The sequence below is a fragment of the Lissotriton vulgaris genome, chromosome 5 (genome assembly GCF_964263255.1).
Source record: "Lissotriton vulgaris chromosome 5, aLisVul1.2, whole genome shotgun sequence".
Taxonomy (NCBI): Eukaryota; Metazoa; Chordata; class Amphibia; order Caudata; family Salamandridae; genus Lissotriton; species Lissotriton vulgaris.
In genome coordinates this window covers 347,901,782-347,922,094 of record NC_141693.1, presented here as the reverse complement: position 1 = coordinate 347,922,094, position 20,313 = coordinate 347,901,782, and the positions used below count along the sequence as shown (strand labels likewise).

The window sequence follows — 20,313 nt, the reverse complement described above, 5'->3', positions numbered from 1 at the left end:
CATGTATTCTTATTTATCATGCACACTTACATCCAAAGGCATCCAGGAGTTAAGACAACTGGGGACAGAAGAAAGGTTGTCACATAAGCCTTCAGATGTCGACAAAATAAGGCATGTGTAATACTTTTGTCATTTTTAGGGGCGAGTGTTCCAAAGAGACAGACATAGAACTTTAAAAGATCTTTCACCAAGATGTTCCTAATAAAACTTGAGAATCTGGAGAAGCAACAAAGATAGTCGTAAGAGTTCTGATCTGAATATGGTGCGTAACTGAAAAAGCGATTCACTTCTGGGTGGTATTGTACAAAACCTGTGTATCAAACAGCACACCTTAAATTGAATGTTGAGTTTTTTACAGGGGAGCAAAGCAAAGGAATGCCTTGCCACTGAAACATGATCAAATATAAGTATCTTGGTTGCTAGCTGTAAAAGCCATGCTCTGAATAAGTTGCAGCTTCAGTTCTCGTATTCCAGTAGACAGATGTAAAGGGCTTTCTGATAGCCCAGTTAAAACCACAGGAGGAGTACTTTTAGGAGCGCCGTGTGATAGTTTTGCTAAATTACCTCCGCTTTGTGCCAAGTTGAGGTTGAAAAAGGGACGCTATGTTTGAATGTGCAAAAACACATTTCTTTAACCTTCCCACATGTAGCAAACTTGCTGTTCTGTGCTTTTCCTGCCATAGCAACTCTGATAGATTTCTCAGTCACAGTTTAAAAGTTTTAAATAACCCTCTTCTTTTAATTACAATTCAATTTGCTGATATTTGTGGGGTAAATGCAGCCATAACACACCTAGGGTATATCTTAGAAACATTACCCAAACACGGATCACTCCTAAATTAAATCACAGCAATTCCAAGCATGGTGCGCACCCATTGATTGTGGCTGCCATATTGTTGGATGTGTTGCTAGTGCTGAATATATTGCTTTGACCATCTCCCTAAGTGACCCTTATCATGCCTGCAGTAAATTCTGAATCCTCAGCACTACTCACAAGGCATATTGGGCAAAACACCTTGGGTGCTTCCAGAAATTGGCACCCCATAACATGCCAGTGAGGGAACTCTTTGGATACATTCCATTATATAATTCAGCAGACTTTTAAATGCTTCAAATTTGTAGCCACATTCCCTGGAGTACAAGGTCCAAACTTCGTGAATTCACTGTATTCAAGACTGGGGGTTCAGATCATAGCATAGGTAGTAAATAATACGTGTTTGAGAAGTTTCACTCTCCAATTCAGTCACTATTCATTAACTTTCTCATGTATCCCCCTCAAACTCATTGTCTTGGCCTTCTCCCCCTCATGATTGGTCACAAGGCAATCCATTCTTTTATAAAAGCCATAAATGTATTCAACTACCATTATTGTTTTTTGTGACCATACTATGGGATGGTGCCGATGACCTAAACAGGCCATGCCAGTGCTCTGTTCTTCTGTGTTCGTGTCAGGTCCATGCCCATCACATTGGCTTTTGGACCTTGAAGATTTAGCACACCACATTTCTTGAACCGATCTCTCTTAAGGAGATGAGGAGGTAGACCGACCGCCCCCCCAACCTGCAGTTGTATTTTATGTTTTTATAAACTTTGGGTTGTAGCTTAGCATGACATCCCATATCCTATCTGTATTTGTGGCGTGACTGCTTAACAAGCTCACCTTTCTGATCACCCCAGTGGAGAAATTCCTGAGAAGTGCTTGACTCTTGTGATCCAGAAGTTTGGCATAAAAATCTATGGTCTCTAATTTGAATAACTTCAGCCAACTCTTACCTTTTTGCTAATAAGATCTCCTCAAGCTTCCTTATGCACATAGTTGGGTCTTGTCATGATCGCAGTAGAGTACCTCTGAAATGGGTTAGTTTGGGTAATGGTTGCAAGGGGGTGGTGATGCCTCTCTGGATAGGGATAGTGTTTTTCTATGATTTGTCTTTTTCTGGGTGCTCAGTGTGTACTTTACCACACCATAATTTTGTTCTAAAACCTATCTATTTTATTCCTTCTCTTGAGACCCGCATGCAGTACAAACCAGCAGAGCTTTGCAAATGTGACACTCCTCCTGTCCGTGTACCTTACAGTGTGTCTGTGGCTGTTCACTCTGCATGCTCACAACTTCAACCTGGCAGTCTTGAGCTGCCATTTATTTATTTATTTTGAAAGTTTTATATAGCGCGAACAAGATCTTCGCAGATATCAGAGCGCTTTACAGAGGAGGGGAGCATATATACACAGATACATCAATAGTGTTAAAAGTACAGTGTAGTGATATCATAAACAATCAAGTAATTCAATTTCAAAGTCATACAAAAATGCAAAGGGTTCGAACAAGTAGTACAGATCAGTATCAAGTCTTTGAAGTTGATCCCCAGTAGTGGTTCAGGTGTATTTAGCCATGAGGATCGCTTTTACTTCTTTCTTGAAAAGTGTGGTAGAGGGGATGAGCCTGGTTTCAGGGGGGAGTGAGTTCCAAATCCTTGGAGCCATTCCTGAGAGAGCGTTTATAGGTTTTTTCCTTGCGGAATCTTTTAGGCTTTAGCAAAAGATTGTTTGTGCCTCTAGTGTTTCTGGAGCCTCCAGAAATCGTTAGCTTCTGAGCGAGGTATCAAGGTGAGCTCAGGTGGACAGCCTTGTGCGTCAAACAAGCGATTTTCAGGTGTATTCTGGCTTCAAAAGGCAGCCAGTTCAGGGATTTGAAGTCAGGGGAAATGTGTGAGTGTTTTTTTGATCCAGTGATGAGTCTCGCTGCAGCGTTTAAAGAGGCTCTTATGGGTGCCGTAGTAGCTAGGGGGAGAACGCAGAGGGCGGTGCTGCCGTATTCTATTCGAGGTATGACTAGTGATTGTACCGCAGTTTGGAAGTCTTTGGCTGGAAGGAAGGGTTTAAGTTTCCTAAGGGTGTTGATTTGGTGGTTCGCTCCCTTAGTTGCTTTGTTGATGTGTTCCTGCATGCTGAGATTGGTGTCAAGTGTTATGCCCAAAGATTTTGCTGAGTTCACGATGGTGGGTTGAACATTGAGTGCCGTTAGGTCTTTAAGCCATATTTGTGCGGTAGTGATCTTCGCGGGAGGTGAGATCAGAAGGAACTCTGTTTTAAGGGCATTGAGTTTGAGATGATTAGCGGCCAGCCAGGATTGGGTGCTTCTGATCGTTGAGTTCAAGAGCGTGATGTCTTTGGGTGATTGTAGTTTGAGATAAAGTTGGGTGTCATCAGCATACATGTGGAAGTGTACATTGGATTCTTGTAGCAAGGTGGTGAGAGGTTCCATAACTAGGTTGAACAAAGTTGGGGATAGGCAGGATCCTTGTGGTACGCCTAGCGATACAGGTCTTGGCGCGGACATCAAGTTGTTGCTCTTGAATTTCTGCGACCTGTTATGCAGAAAGGACGTGAACCATTTGAGCACAGTTCCAGATAGGCCCATTCTTGTGTTTAATAGTTCGAGTAAATTTTCATGTTTGACGGTGTCAAATGCGGAGGAGAGATCAAGGAGGATGAGGAGGCAGGTATCGTTATGATCTAGGATTTGAAGGGCGTCGTCAATTATGTGAGTCATAGCAGTTTCAGTACTGTGATTTGCTCGGAAGCCTGATTGATGAGAGTTGAGGAGATCAAACTGAGTAATGTGTTTAGTCAATTGTATTTGTGCGCATTTTTCCAGCAGTTTGGCAAGAGTCGGAATGTTGGTAATGGGACGGTAGTTGTTTAGGTCAGAGGGGTCGGCTGTAGGTTTCTTTAGCAAAGGTGTGACTTGTCCAACTTTGAGGGAGTCGGGAATGGTCCCTTGCTGAAGTGAGCTGTTAATGATTTTAGTCCAGAGTGGAAGGAGCGACGGGGTAAGGACTTTGACAGCGTTGGCAGGAAGGGGGTCCGTGAGGTGATTGGATGGTTTCAGAGTGCTGAGCAGTCTGCCAATTTCTTCTTCCGTGTAGGTGACAAAGGTTGACCAGGTGGCATTGTTTTTTGGTTTCGAGGGTGCTATGCAGTGGGGTTTGGGATAGAGGCTTGCGTCCATGAGATCATTCTTTATGTTGTCAGTTTTTTGGTTAAAGAACGAGGCGAAGTCTTCGCAGGAGGGAGCTTCGCACATAGTGTTGAGAGGTTGGGGTTGTTCTTTGGATTGTGTTCGGATAAGCTCAAACAGCTTTCTCGGACGATTTTTGGCTTGGTCGAGCTGACGGCTGAAGAAGTCTGATTTAGAGCGTTTTATTTTCCTGAAGTAGGCATTTCTCTTTTTCTTCAGGGTTTTTAGGTTCAGTGCAGAGGGAGCTGATCTCCAGGTGCGCTCTGCCATTCGCATGGCACGTCTATTGTCATTGAGACTCCCGTCGTACCAGGGATTGGAAATTTTTGCGGAGGCTTTTTTTAGCTGCAAGGGTGCGACTTCATTGATTATTGCGGTCATAGTGTTAAGATAGTGATCAGACAAGGATTGGACGTCCTTAACGCCAATAGGAGGAAGCAGTAAGTTACAGCTGTTGGGGGGCAGAGAGTTTGAGTTTAGTTTTTTCATGTCTCTTTTCCAGACTTTGGGCCTGGCGGATTGAACAGGGTTAAATTTAACTTTTTCATTGATGAAGAATGTGATAATATGATGGTCTGACCAGTCACAGGGTTGGATAGATTCGAGTTGGATAGAGGCCTCTTTGGAGATGATAAGGTCGAGGATAGAGCCTTTCTCGTGTGTTGGACTGTTGCAAATTTGAGTGAGGTCAAGGGCGTTAAGGAAATTCTTCAGACCTTTTACCACCGCATCACTATGATCGTTCCAGTGGAGGTTGAATTCACCAAGGTATATTTGTGTGAGTTGTCGCCCGGAGTTGGTTGAGATCATATCCATGATTTGTTGGGAGAAGGTAAGGTTGTCGCCGGGTGGGTGGTAAACGCTGTGAAGAGTGCAGATCTGTTTGCCCTCACTGATAATATCGAGGCAGATGTATTCACAGGAGGTTGGGGAGGGTAGGGAAGGGGAAGTTATTTTGAAGACAGAGAGGTTGCTCCTGTATATACATGCGATTCCGCCACCTTTTTTATTGCCAGACCTGTCAAGTCTAGTGATGTGGTAGTTGGGGGGAACCAGAATGTCCATTATAGGTGTAGAAGATTCTGTTAGCCATGTTTCAGTCATGATGATTAAGTCAAGATCCAGTTTTAGGATGAGATCGGCGATAGCGGAGGAGTGTCTAGCGGCTGATCTGCAGTTGAGGAGAGTGCATTTGAGACGGGGTGTGTCGAGGGTGGAAGGGGGTTCTAGAACGAGGGGGACTTTACTCAGGTTACTATGGATAGCGATTCTGTTGTTCAGTGTGGAGGGTCTGAGGGGATTGGAGTGAATCGTAGGAATGGCAGTGAGAGTGTCGGGTGTGTTGCTATGGGGAGCTGAGTCGTAGGTGCGGAGGAGGGTGATTGTGTCGAGGTCCGAGAGAGGGTTGCAGGAGCGATGGGGGCGGTTTTCGCAGTTGTGAACAGGGATTGAGGTCCAGTGCGGTGGGAGTCGAGAGCGAGAGTTCGCCGCCCGGGTGGAGGACCAGCTGGGAGGGGAGGTGAAGGTGGAGGCGCGTGAGGGGTGTCTGGGGTGTGTGCTGAGAAATTGTTTGATGATGTGAATGTCTTGTTTGATCTGGTGGAGGGTGTTGGGTGAGGGGTGACTGGAGTGTGATAGACAGAGTAGTTGTTGTTTGATGATGTGCATGTCTTCTTTGAGCTGGAGGAGGGAGGCCGTAATGTAGTCCAGTGTGGGAAATGTGTTGGAGGTGGGGATGGGAGGGTCGGGCGTGGATGACATAGGGGAGAGGTTGGTGGTGTGGATGGGAATATTGGTGGTAGGCGGAGAGTGCAGGGTGGAGGATGGGCGCTTATTAGTGGTGAAGGGGGTGGAGGTTGGGTAGTGGGGGGTGAGACTGGGGGGGGAAGTGGGATTGTAGTTGGTTCTTTCTTGAGGGGGTGGAGTTGAGTTGATGGAGGTGGTGTGTTCTGTGTGATTGGTTAATGGGTGGAAGTGGGGGCTGAGAATGGGAGGGGATAAAGGGTGGGGTTTGTCTTTGTGTGTGTCGGTCTGATGCTGATCTAGGTTAGGCGGGTTGCGGGTGGGAGCTGTGGTATCAGGGGTGAGAGGAACGGGGATGAGGGCTGGTGTGTAGGGGGAAGGGGTGAGGTGGTTGGTGTAAGAGGGGGAGTGATCTATGTCTGTGCTTGAGGGGAGTGGGGTAGCTACGGTAGGTGGGTGAATGACTAGGGTGTCGGGAGTAAAGGAGAGGTGCATGTCGTTTTGGGGCTGGGCTAGGCTAGAATGAATGTGGTTTGAGGCTGTGGTGTCAGGGATGGCAGGAGTGGGTGTGGTATGAGAGGAGGACAAGGTGAAGTTGGTGGGGGGGGAGGGGGTGCCGATGGAATGTGTGGGTGAGGGATCTATGTCTGTAAATGAGGAGTGCGAGGTAGCTACATTAGGTGGGTGAATGTCTAAGGTGCCGGGGGTGGAGGGAAGGTGCATGTCGTTTTGGGGTTGAGCTAGGTTAGAAGGGATGTGTTTGGGGGCTGTGAATTCACGGGTGATAGGCCTGAGGGTGCTATGAGTGGGGGTCCGATGATTGGCGAGGTGTTGTTTGAACGTGGGGAACAGGTTGTCTAGTAGTTCCAGGTTCTTGTCAGTGGATTGAATTAGGATAGTCCCGTTATTGTATATAGTGATGGTGGTTCTGCCCGGGAAGAGTTGGGATGGTGTGATGGAGAGTTTTAGGCCATGCGCGAAATTCCTGGAGGTGGAGACGGTGAGTAAGGTGAGGAACGCATTTCTCCATTGGGCTCTGCGTGTGGTGTGGAGGATGATATCAATGTTCAGTGAACCATTGACTGGTGAGAAGTAGGTGTCTGCAAAGGGAGTTTCAGGGTGGGATCTCAGGAAGTTGTGTTTAAAGCGTTTAGCGGCATTTTTAGTGAGTGAGGGTGGGTAGTTGATTCTATATGTGTGCTTGCCGACGGGTTCCATGATGGGAGGACAGTCTAGGAAGGTGTAGTAGGGAGGGTGCACTGTCATAAACAGTTGCGTGGGCCAAAGTGACACCAGTGAGTGCACAATAATGCTATACGCAAAGTACGGATGCAGACAATAATAGTGAGATAATGGGAAGTGACACTAGTGAGCTGGCGAGGTATCTGAGGTAGCAATCGGTGCATACAAGACTAACACTTGGGATGGGTGCGAGTTGCACAAGTGTGGGTGCACAATAAAGATATAAGGGAGCAGAATACTGATGTGGACTGTAAGTTACATGGAGCAGGGGTGACACCAATGAGCAGCTAGCAAATATGAGGTAGTAATCAGTGTAAACGGGAAGGAACAATGAAATGAGTGCAGGTTACATCAGTGACAGGTCTATGTGAGATATTCGTCAGTACATTTTAGGAATAGGAGTGAATTTGACGTAGGATATGAACAAGTGCAGAACAAGTAGAAATATAATACTGACAGAATACTGGAATAAAAATAACTGTGCAAACCATAAAAATATCTAAGTCGAAGGTGACAATAGTGAGTAGTCAGAAATATGTGAGGAACAGGAGTCAGTGACAGAATACAGTTGCACACACAAATTATATGAAACAACAACAAGTGGCATTAGTGAGCAGCAAAAGAAAAATATATGAGGTAGCAAACGGTGCATTACCGGTGACGATAAAGTGGGATGTGCAAGATACAATAAGGAATATAGAATATAATACCACTGTAATATACCACATATAATATAACACTGCAATAAAAGGCAGACACTTAAGCACACAAAGATTTAAATACAGAGCTATGTAAGGTCTGTGGTACCGATAGTAAATGATAGCCAGAAGGATTAGTCCATGATGGCCGCCAATGAGAGAAATAGTAGTCTAAAATGGCCGCATAAAGATTGAGTTGCAGTGCATGTGATACAAGGCAGCCCTCTCGCTTCCCCACCCTGCTATACGTCTGACGCAGCCCATGGGATGAGCATTAGTCTCCTTTTACCTTTCTATGGCTTCTTATTGTGCATGGTATCCTATTGTCCCAAACTGTGATTTATTTTTGCCATTGCATCATGCCCCTTCGCCTGTGATGCCATGGAACTTTGACCTGCCTTTGGCTCTGTGATTGGTGGTTGTCATGGGGAACTGGATTGAATTTCTCCCAACATCATGGCTGAGGGTGGACTGCCTTTTTTCATCCTTGCGCATGCAATCCTCTTCTAGATAACAAATGTACACCCAAACACCTGAAGAGGCTTCCCAGTCTATAAAGCGGCCACTTCATTCTGCGCCACACTGAGTTCTTTTGGGATCCTTGTGACTTGGAGAGCCTCGTAACCCACCAGAGCCTCATCTATAGAACTAGTACATCAGCACTTTTCTGCGCAGAGTCCACCCAGAAGGTGTCCAAAGGCAGAAAATGTGGCTGACAGTCAGGAAAGAAGAGTGGCGGCTCGGCAATACAGAGGATACCAAATACAACCCAGGAGTAACTTGACCGTAGTGCAAGCTCCTAAGCTTCAGAAAGATACTGAAAAGGCTAGCAGAACACAACTCATGCCCTAGAGAAAGGAACAGAGTCCACATTTGGATCAATGAACTGATCCTCCTTTATTTTAGTCGTTCATGCTCTCTAACGAAGATGCCTGTGGTACATTCATTAATAGATATGGAAGGGCAGAAATGTCTTTTACTTTTCTTTCTTAATAGAGATCCGCAGGTAGCTAAATGAGCAGGTAGGAAGCCAAATCCTCACAGAGGCACATATGCCCAGGTACTATGATGTGCATGTCTGTCAGTGTTTTAGGGAACATTTCTGTTTCCAGCTCAAGCTAATAATGGATTACGGGCTCATGGGTTTCTAGGTAGGATTTGGATGTCCTATTGCAAACCTAGTAATAAAACAGTACAGCATAGACAACAATACTATTGTGAGGTGACTTAGTGGTGAAGCTAGAGCACATAAAGTGGCAGGTAGGAAAAAAATGGTGGGAGAAAACATGAGACTTTAACAGATTGACCAAAGGAAATACTAACCTGGCTCACAACAGAGGAAGTGTGTTGCAGCATAGGGTAGGAACAAGAGGCAAGGCTTTTGAGGGGGGGCAAGGATAGCAAATTTGGTATTTTTAGTACAACAACTGCATTGCAGGACCTTGTGAGGGGCAGAGTTCCATCATACAACCAAAGGTATCTGGCATGGCATATGACGTTTATAGAGGAGGGTCAGATGAGCCCATGTCCGACTCCATTTGTCTTTGCTTCCCCCACCAAAGCTGTTGAGTGTTGCCCTGTGGTTGGAGGCAATACAGGAAAAAAAATCAGACGGTTGTGCCTTGTCACACACATTGTGTCAAACAACCTATCAATGTTAAGCTGTGATTGTTTGAGGCAATGCATGAACCTACATGTTTGCTTCAAATGTTTGAACATGACTTTGGATATGTACCCATGCATAAATTCCTATTTAAACAGTTTAGGCAAATATACGTATATGTAAACTCGCAGAGACACACACGGTCTTTAATGATAGTCTTTTGCAGATGGCTCCACCAGTTTTATACAATGCCCAATGCATGCTTTGCCCGAAAAAGCACTTTCAAAGTCATCATTATCCACGATTGCATAGAGAGAGGTTTATTTTCTATGTTAAGTCTTGAAACAATAAAGTCATTTCTTTAGAACAATTGTCATTTAATGGTCACTCCAAAGCTGATTTAAAGTATTAAAAAATAACTTCTTCTGAATTATTTTTACATAAAAGATTTTGAACTGCAAAACGCTGACCAATTGGTAAAGTAGCCCATTAATAATCCATTATTAAACTAAATACAACCTGACTTGGAAGCGAAAATATCCTTATGTAGAAACGCATTAATTAATACCGGTTGTGTGCCTCCATGTTGTCTTTAGCAGTACCTCACTGAAGCTAACCTTATTAATTTTAGAGAATAATATCAGACACAACTGCTGCAATGTATATATGCTCGAGTCTAGAGCGCAAACCTAGTTAGAGAGATGACGAGTGCTGGACAAGGGCAAGCAGCCATGGCTTCAATTCAGGATCATTCACATTGAAGCTGACATTTTCTGAAAGGAGATTCTGGTTTGGAGATGTGATTTTCTGTGAAGAAGTTCATCGTTACCTCTTTTCTGAGTTGCAGGAGCATTATCACGCGTCTGCCGCTGATGGTGATATTACTTCTTATTCTGGCAGGTTGATTGAGATGTCCTCTGATCTCTTCTTCATTTTTTTGTTGTTTCTACTCTGAAGATGTCTTTGCTGCTAGTGTGGCGCTGCCCCCCCCCCCCCCCCCAATCTTCTAAAAGCATAACCCATTGTGAAATAATGTTGTCTTTAGAAAACTATACCATTTATTGCGCTTAATTGTAAATCGATATTGATGGTGAATTCTCATTCTGCATGTGAGCACATCTGAGGGTCACTTGCTGATGAGTCGGTGATCCCCGGCACTTGTTCTCATATGAAGGCTTGAGGACGGACTCTCTACTCAAAACATCTGATGGGATGTTTAGATCCTGACTATTTCTGCTCAGCCTCTATTGAGACAAAGGGAGCATATTACATTTTTCACTTGTTTAACAAAGGATTGTCTTGGCTTCCTTAGTAATAGTAAGGTCTTGTACTTCCCAGATTACCTCATATACATTCAGGTAAGGCCTTGTATGGGAAAGCAGTTTGAACTGCCTTGTTTCTCTATTATTCTGCCTCTGAATTAAAAAGGACAAGAGGTGGTTGCAGGCAGTGAGCAGTGTATTGCAGTTGTAGATGGGACCATGCTATTTTTCTAATTAAGTTGTCACATTGTAAGCTCCATGATAGAGAGTATCCTGAACGTATCTGTTTTTCCTTCCTTTTAGAGAGCTCTGGCACAGACTGCAGATGTGACCCACTTGGCAGTTTAAGCAGCCAGTGTGATGCCCGGGGACAGTGTCATTGCAAGGTACATAAATACATTATTTGTGTTGCTGACAATATTCGTTCCATACCAGTAGTAACAGCCGAGTCTGTGCAGGATGGCTTTGGAGATCAGCTGTGTAATTCTTTAAATGTTTGGTGATGGGCGTAGAAAAAAATGGTTTAATGAATGACATACTCTATTTTGTTAAGCCAATAAGGGTGTACATCTTGGGTCATATTGGGCAAATCAGTGCTTTATGTTTGGCATTTAGATGTACCAGCAATGAATCTTAATCAAAAACATTTGACTGGAAGTCTGGAAGGTATCGGTTACTTGTATGCAAACTTTGAACATCCCTAGTCTAAAACGTCCTTTGCAGAGTGAGGGGGCACTGCCTAACAGTACGTGTGTTAAACAAAGATCAATTCTGTAATGAGAAGTTCACTTGACAGTAACCCAGAGTTGTACGGCGGGACATGTCCCCCACCACAGTGTCACTGGATTTAATTAATTGCAACAGATTTAAAGATGACACCAAAGGTTCCACCAAATCTTGGTGATTCAGATGCTTCCTTTTGTTTCTGTTTCTCTTTTAGCCAAACGTGGAGGGAGTCACCTGTGGAAGCTGCCGTGCCCACCACTTCCACCTAAGTGGTGATAATCAGGAGGGCTGCCTACCTTGCTTTTGCATGGGGGTCACCCAGCTGTGCACCAGCTCCTCCTATCATCGAGACCTGGTAAGTACCAGCACGTCACCTGATGCAGTGGGGGGGCTGGCTTTGGTTATGTTTATAGGGGTCAAGCGCATGGCGCTCTCCTATTTCTATAATTGACTCAACCTCCTCTTTTTGAATTTTTGGCGTTACATATTTTTCACCAGTTGAGAATCTGTGATTGGGCTAACTACCACCCTCAATGTATGCATGTTATTGGGTGACCAACACCACCTTTAAAATCTGAAGGTGACTACAATATATATATATATATATTCATCCGTATAGAATACTGCAGTTCTAGTAAATGCACATGAAAATCAGGACTTATGTAAGGCAGTTTCCTCCCCTTTTCACCTCTACATGCATGCATTCAGTCTGTACAACTGTTTGTCTGAGAGTCACTCGAAAGAAGTCCTACTTTCCAGGTGTTTCCTTTAAAAAAAACAAGATACAGGCTGTAGGAAACTGGCTCTGTATATACTATACCAAAATGAGGTATAGTGTGCACAGAGTCCAGCCAGTGGAACCCCAAAGGTAGGCAGAGGTAAAAATAAATAGCACCTTACTCTCTATTTGTGGTAGAGTGGGCGAGCAGTACAACTTTATCAGAGGGTAGTGTTAAGCATTTGTTGTACACACTCAATCAGCAAATTATGTCACACACTCAAAGACTGAACTCAGACCAATTTGTTTTGTATAAAAATATTTAGTTATTTTATTTCTAGAACCAAGCCAAACCTGGCACAGGTAAGTGAAATAATTTGCAAAATCTTATGCAGTGTTTTACAATTGAATGCAGGTTCAAACACAGTTGATTGTAATACAGGTAAGTCAAAATTACTTTTTAGTTACTTTACAGATTACTTTCCAAGTTAATTTTTATACTCTGTGTGATATGCCTAGATATCACTTCACTTCCATTCTTTATTTCGATCACAGATCATAAAAGATGCATTACATTTATACAAAATTTAAAAGTGTATTAAATAGCAGTAGTGATCCAATGGTTAAAACAATGATAAAACAAAGTGCCGGGATTTCAATCTATCTCAAGTCGACGAATCTTTTTATACAAGCCTTTTTACCCATCGGCTTCGAGTATACCACATAGAAGTTAAAAATTTAGACAGGGCAAAGACTACAATAGGGGATAGGTCTGTCTTTAAAACTCTATAGGCGGGTTGAAAAGATCTAAATCCCAAATTCCTGAGTAAGGGAACTAGCCAGTGTTTCCTGCTCCTCTCATAGCCCTTGCAGAAGAAGACTACATGAACATCATTCTCCTTCGGATGTGCACATACCGGACAAGTTTCTATGGAGGAGCGGCATGACCAGGACGCAGTGAATGATGCTAAGGGAAGAATTCCATATCTCCATTGAAAAAATAATTTCCTCGTTAGTACTGGAGACATGGCGTCTAAAGCGCTTTCAAGATGATAGGAGTCTTTAGCTTTTATGAACAGGTGGGTCAAAGATCCTTCTCGTGTAGCATCGATGGCTCTGGTGAGCTTCAGATCTTGATAGGCTCTCACAAGTACATTTTTTGGGATCTTTGGACAGGTGTTTAGAGGGTCCAACCATAGTTCCGGGTAGCCAATATCCTCCAGCATTCCCTTAATGTAAGTCATCCACGGAATTCTCCTGGCATTGTGTAACTGCAGGAATTCCTGTAGCTCCGCTCTATAGTTTAAGAGATCTGGGCTACACCATAGACGCCTCCAGAATGTCAGAGGTTTAAGACCCAGCTCCTCCGTTATTGGTCGAATTCCCAAGTCCAATCTAAGAGGAAGTAGTGGAGTGCTCTGGGGGAGGGCAACAATCTGTCTCAGAAATTTATTTTCAATTGATTGTAATTTAAACGATTGAATATGTCCCCTCAGCTCACCCCCGTATGTGACACCCGCCCGGGCTTGAGTTTTTTAAATATGAATAATTGGGGTAAATGGCCGGTAGGAAGATTTATTCGCCAGTCGCATAGTGCCACCCGCCAACTGAGCCAGTTTGATGGTCACTTTTGTCTGGTGAGACGCCCACTTTAAATGTTCATTAAGAGTGATCCCCAAGTATTCAATAGTATGCACTCGTTCTAATTGGGCTGTGCCTAGCCTAGGTGGGGCTCGGTTTTGGGGGTTAGGATTAAGAATCATGAATTTAGTTTTCTGTGGGTTAATTTCAAGTCCTCGCTCTGAGCAGAACTGTAAAAATCCATCCAGGACACGTTGAATGCCCATAGGAGATTTGGACAGCAGCAGGGTGTCATCTGCAAACATGATTGCAGGCACCCTGCTGCCTGTCAATTTTGGATTTACAAAAGGGGGTGGTGATGAACAGAGTGTCTGAGTTAAACAGACCACTCTTACCCAGTCCAAAGATCAGGGCTTGATCCATCACCGTTATTTATCTCACTGCCCCATCCCAGCTCAGAACCTGGCTCTATGCAAATCAGTCTGTCCCTGGCCCAGTGCATCATGGGAACAGGGCAGACTAAACTACCAAGCCAATTCTTCACCAGAAAGGAGACAAGCTACCGGGGACCGGTTTCTGGCATTTCAGCCTTCTTCGGCCCGGCTTGCTTGAATCCTGATGGAGCAGTGAGAAAGGGACTCATGTCTGAGTATACCCTGCCACACCTATAGTGGCCAAAAACGATTTACAAAAGGGGGTGGTGATGAACAGAGTGTCTGAGTTAAACAGACCACTCTTACCCAGTCCAAAGATCAGGGCTTGATCCATCACCGTTATTTATCTCACTGCCCCATCCCAGCTCAGAACCTGGCTATATGCAAATCAGTCTGTCCCTGGCCCAGTGCATCATGGGAACAGGGCAGACTAAACTACCAAGCCAATTCTTCACCAGAAAGGAGACAAGCTACCGGGGACCGGTTTCTGGCATTTCAGCCTTCTTCGGCCCGGCTTGCTTGAATCCTGATGGAGCAGTGAGAAAGGGACTCATGTCTGAGTATACCCTGCCACACCTATAGTGGCCAAAAACGATTTACAAAAGGGGGTGGTGATGAACAGAGTGTCTGAGTTAAACAGACCACTCTTACCCAGTCCAAAGATCAGGGCTTGATCCATCACCGTTCTTTATCTCACTGCCCCATCCCAGCTCAGAACCTGGCTATATGCAAATCAGTCTGTCCCTGGCCCAGTGCATCATGGGAACAGGGCAGACTAAACTACCAAGCCAATTCTTCACCAGAAAGGAGACAAGCTACCGGGGACCGGTTTCTGGCATTTCAGCCTTCTTCGGCCCGGCTTGCTTGAATCCTGATGGAGCAGTGAGAAAGGGACTCATGTCTGAGTATACCCTGCCACACCTATAGTGGCCAAAAACGATTTACAAAAGGGGGTGGTGATGAACAGAGTGTCTGAGTTAAACAGACCACTCTTACCCAGTCCAAAGATCAGGGCTTGATCCATCACCGTTATTTATCTCACTGCCCCATCCCAGCTCAGAACCTGGCTATATGCAAATCAGTCTGTCCCTGGCCCAGTGCCTCATGGGAACAGGGCAGACTAAACTACCAAGCCAATTCTTCACCAGAAAGGAGACAAGCTACCGGGGACCGGTTTCTGGCATTTCAGCCTTCTTCGGCCCGGCTTGCTTGAATCCTGATGGAGCAGTGAGAAAGGGACTCATGTCTGAGTATACCCTGCCACACCTATAGTGGCCAAAAACGATTTACAAAAGGGGGTGGTGATGAACAGAGTGTCTGAGTTAAACAGACCACTCTTACCCAGTCCAAAGATCAGGGCTTGATCCATCACCGTTATTTATCTCACTGCCCCATCCCAGCTCAGAACCTGGCTATATGCAAATCAGTCTGTCCCTGGCCCAGTGCATCATGGGAACAGGGCAGACTAAACTACCAAGCCAATTCTTCACCAGAAAGGAGACAAGCTACCGGGGACCGGTTTCTGGCATTTCAGCCTTCTTCGGCCCGGCTTGCTTGAATCCTGATGGAGCAGTGAGAAAGGGACTCATGTCTGAGTATACCCTGCCACACCTATAGTGGCCAAAAACGATTTACAAAAGGGGGTGGTGATGAACAGAGTGTCTGAGTTAAACAGACCACTCTTACCCAGTCCAAAGATCAGGGCTTGATCCATCACCGTTATTTATCTCACTGCCCCATCCCAGCTCAGAACCTGGCTATATGCAAATCAGTCTGTCCCTGGCCCAGTGCATCATGGGAACAGGGCAGACTAAACTACCAAGCCAATTCTTCACCAGAAAGGAGACAAGCTACCGGGGACCGGTTTCTGGCATTTCAGCCTTCTTCGGCCCGGCTTGCTTGAATCCTGATGGAGCAGTGAGAAAGGGACTCATGTCTGAGTATACCCTGCCACACCTATAGTGGCCAAAAACGATTTACAAAAGGGGGTGGTGATGAACAGAGTGTCTGAGTTAAACAGACCACTCTTACCCAGTCCAAAGATCAGGGCTTGATCCATCACCGTTATTTATCTCACTGCCCCATCCCAGCTCAGAACCTGGCTATATGCAAATCAGTCTGTCCCTGGCCCAGTGCATCATGGGAACAGGGCAGACTAAACTACCAAGCCAATTCTTCACCAGAAAGGAGACAAGCTACCGGGGACCGGTTTCTGGCATTTCAGCCTTCTTCGGCCCGGCTTGCTTGAATCCTGATGGAGCAGTGAGAAAGGGACTCATGTCTGAGTATACCCTGCCACACCTATAGTGGCCAAAAACGATTTACAAAAGGGGGTGGTGATGAACAGAGTGTCTGAGTTAAACAGACCACTCTTACCCAGTCCAAAGATCAGGGCTTGATCCATCACCGTTATTTATCTCACTGCCCCATCCCAGCTCAGAACCTGGCTATATGCAAATCAGTCTGTCCCTGGCCCAGTGCATCATGGGAACAGGGCAGACTAAACTACCAAGCCAATTCTTCACCAGAAAGGAGACAAGCTACCGGGGACCGGTTTCTGGCATTTCAGCCTTCTTCGGCCCGGCTTGCTTGAATCCTGATGGAGCAGTGAGAAAGGGACTCATGTCTGAGTATACCCTGCCACACCTATAGTGGCCAAAAACGATTTACAAAAGGGGGTGGTGATGAACAGAGTGTCTGAGTTAAACAGACCACTCTTACCCAGTCCAAAGATCAGGGCTTGATCCATCACCGTTATTTATCTCACTGCCCCATCCCAGCTCAGAACCTGGCTATATGCAAATCAGTCTGTCCCTGGCCCAGTGCATCATGGGAACAGGGCAGACTAAACTACCAAGCCAATTCTTCACCAGAAAGGAGACAAGCTACCGGGGACCGGTTTCTGGCATTTCAGCCTTCTTCGGCCCGGCTTGCTTGAATCCTGATGGAGCAGTGAGAAAGGGACTCATGTCTGAGTATACCCTGCCACACCTATAGTGGCCAAAAACGATTTACAAAAGGGGGTGGTGATGAACAGAGTGTCTGAGTTAAACAGACCACTCTTACCCAGTCCAAAGATCAGGGCTTGATCCATCACCGTTATTTATCTCACTGCCCCATCCCAGCTCAGAACCTGGCTATATGCAAATCAGTCTGTCCCTGGCCCAGTGCATCATGGGAACAGGGCAGACTAAACTACCAAGCCAATTCTTCACCAGAAAGGAGACAAGCTACCGGGGACCGGTTTCTGGCATTTCAGCCTTCTTCGGCCCGGCTTGCTTGAATCCTGATGGAGCAGTGAGAAAGGGACTCATGTCTGAGTATACCCTGCCACACCTATAGTGGCCAAAAACGATTTACAAAAGGGGGTGGTGATGAACAGAGTGTCTGAGTTAAACAGACCACTCTTACCCAGTCCAAAGATCAGGGCTTGATCCATCACCGTTATTTATCTCACTGCCCCATCCCAGCTCAGAACCTGGCTATATGCAAATCAGTCTGTCCCTGGCCCAGTGCATCATGGGAACAGGGCAGACTAAACTACCAAGCCAATTCTTCACCAGAAAGGAGACAAGCTACCGGGGACCGGTTTCTGGCATTTCAGCCTTCTTCGGCCCGGCTTGCTTGAATCCTGATGGAGCAGTGAGAAAGGGACTCATGTCTGAGTATACCCTGCCACACCTATAGTGGCCAAAAACGATTTACAAAAGGGGGTGGTGATGAACAGAGTGTCTGAGTTAAACAGACCACTCTTACCCAGTCCAAAGATCAGGGCTTGATCCATCACCGTTATTTATCTCACTGCCCCATCCCAGCTCAGAACCTGGCTATATGCAAATCAGTCTGTCCCTGGCCCAGTGCATCATGGGAACAGGGCAGACTAAACTTTTGATGGTCACTTTTGTCTGGTGAGACGCCCACTTTAAATGTTCATTAAGAGTGATCCCCAAGTATTCAATAGTATGCACTCGTTCTAATTGGGCTGTGCCTAGCCTAGGTGGGGCTCGGTTTTGGGGGTTAGGATTAAGAATCATGAATTTAGTTTTCTGTGGGTTAATTTCAAGTCCTCGCTCTGAGCAGAACTGTAAAAATCCATCCAGGACACGTTGAATGCCCATAGGAGATTTGGACAGCAGCAGGGTGTCATCTGCAAACATGATTGCAGGCACCCTGCTGCCTGTCAATTTTGGGGCATCGGTGTTGGCAATCCTGTTCAGGTGGGCAACAACCCCGTTCACAAAGAGGCAAAACAGGGTCGGTGCAAGCACACAACCCTGTCTTACCCCTCTGCGAACGGGGAACCTTTTGGTTAATTTGCCACCTCTGCCACACCTCACGCGGGCATAGTTGTTATGATGTAGTCTCATCAGGATTGCCAAGATGTCTCCAGGGACGTTCAACTCTTCCATTACTCTCCACAACCTCGCTCTAGGTACCAAATCAAAGGCGGCACGTAAGTCTAGGAAGACAGTATACAAAGTGCTGCCCTCAATTACAGCTGTTCTCCAATAATGGAGATTCAGCCTAAAAATTTGGTCTATTGTCGATACACCCTGTCTAAAACCCGCCTGGTAGGGGGACAAGATACCCATCTCATCTAACCAGGCCTGTAGCCTGTCCAAAATCAGTCTTCCAAAAAGCTTTTGGGATATATCGATAAGACTGATTGGACGATAGTTGGCTGGTAGCAGAGGGGACCCCTTTTTAAAAATTGGGACCACCTCTGCTCCCAACCAAGTATCAGGAACCTCCATTCCCCCCAAAATGGCGTTGAATATCAATGTGAGATATGGAGCCCATATCCCTGGTTCCTGCTTGAACAGATCCCCGGGCACCCCATCGAGGCCAGGGGCTTTCCCAGCGGCTAGACCGGTAATGGCCTCCCTCACCTCTTTTTCAGTAAAAGGAGCCCCATTTGGATTAAGAGCCTTTATACTACCAGCTATATTGGGAACCCCTACTTCTTCAGAATACAACGCCTCGAAATGGCTCTGCCATATCGTAGGGGCTATATTGGGCTCCATTGCTGAAGATAAGTCCTCTGTGCCATTAGAGACTATGCGCCAAAATTTGCGCGGGTCTCTGTTGGTTAGTGATCTAGCAAGGTTTTCCCAATAGTCTAGGTCCCATTCCGCCCGCGCATTCTCCAGGAGCTTTTTATAGGATCTTCTCCTGGCTTGTATTTCTTCCTTACTATGGCGTCCTTTTATAGCAAGTAACAATTGGGCCTTGGATTCCCTGCAAGTGGCGTTATACCAGGACGTCTTAGCCAGGGGGCCTTTCCTTTTCCCTGACGATGAGAACAGATCCAGCTCTAAGGTACTAATTATGCCTGCGTGTGTTTGTGCGAGCTTTTCTCTGTTATCAACATCTTGCACCTCCTTCCCTATCTGAAAGGCCCTCTCCAGAAACGGGATAATCCTTGCGTATAGCTGTGGTATTCTATCTACACTGTTGGCCAGTTTCTCCCACTTGACTTTCCTCCGATTGTTTTCAAGTAGTAGCCCCGACTTATCTTTGTCCGTTCCATAGGATGTGGCCTCACGCCCCGGTATGGAATAGGTCAATTCCAAGGCGTTGTGGTCACTATCCATTCTTTCGGTGACTTTAAAGTCGACTATTTGTGGCCACATAAACAATTTAACCAGGATGTAGTCCAGTCTAGATTCGCTGCCTATTTTATTATAGGTATGAGTGCTAGGGATTTCCGATTTGCAGCAGCCATTACAGGCCCTTAGGCCTTGATTTAAAGTGAGGGCAGTTATCTGCAAGGCCAGGGGGGTCCAGGCCCTGAGGGGAGGGGCCACCGTCTCTGGGACAAACCAGCATGAATCTTCCTCATAAGAGGGGCCATCACGTAGGCCAGGTAGTGGTTCATACTGTGAATTTAAATCGCCTCCCACCAGGCATGCGAGTTCCCATGGAATGCCTTCTAGGAACGCAGATAATTCATCTATGGTACTAGATTCTTTTAGCATGGATACCGGCCTTGAATATATGTTGATAACTAGCAGCTTCGAGGAGTTTAGCCACTCTAGTAGGACAGCCAATATATCATCTGAGGCGGTCTCTAGACAGGTAGCGTGACAGCCTAGATCCGTTGCTACCCAGGTCGTAAGTCCTCGAGATGGCCTGCCCCTTCCCCCCCACTTTGCGGGTTTGGAAAAGGCTGCACAGCCCAGGAATGAGAATTCCTCACGCGCCCAAGTCTCCTGGAAAAGAAGTATGTTTTTGGAGCTGATGTAAGAGCCCCACTCTGTGGAGTCGATTTTATTAGCTAGGCCT

The 20,313-nt window shown here is 45.7% G+C and overlaps 1 protein-coding gene across 19 annotated transcripts in view; it reads left to right on the top strand.

Annotated features, from left to right (window-relative positions):
• HSPG2 (heparan sulfate proteoglycan 2) overlaps positions 1-20,313 on the top strand; it is a 936,289-nt gene that overhangs the window by 469,417 nt on the left and 446,559 nt on the right. For all 19 annotated transcript variants that reach the window (XM_086921606.1, XM_086921602.1, XM_086921600.1 and 16 more), the window contains 2 exons: positions 10,873-10,955; positions 11,510-11,650. In XM_086921606.1, the coding sequence (XP_086777732.1) occupies positions 10,873-10,955; positions 11,510-11,650 (224 nt within the window). The remainder of the gene's footprint in view (positions 1-10,872; positions 10,956-11,509; positions 11,651-20,313) is intronic.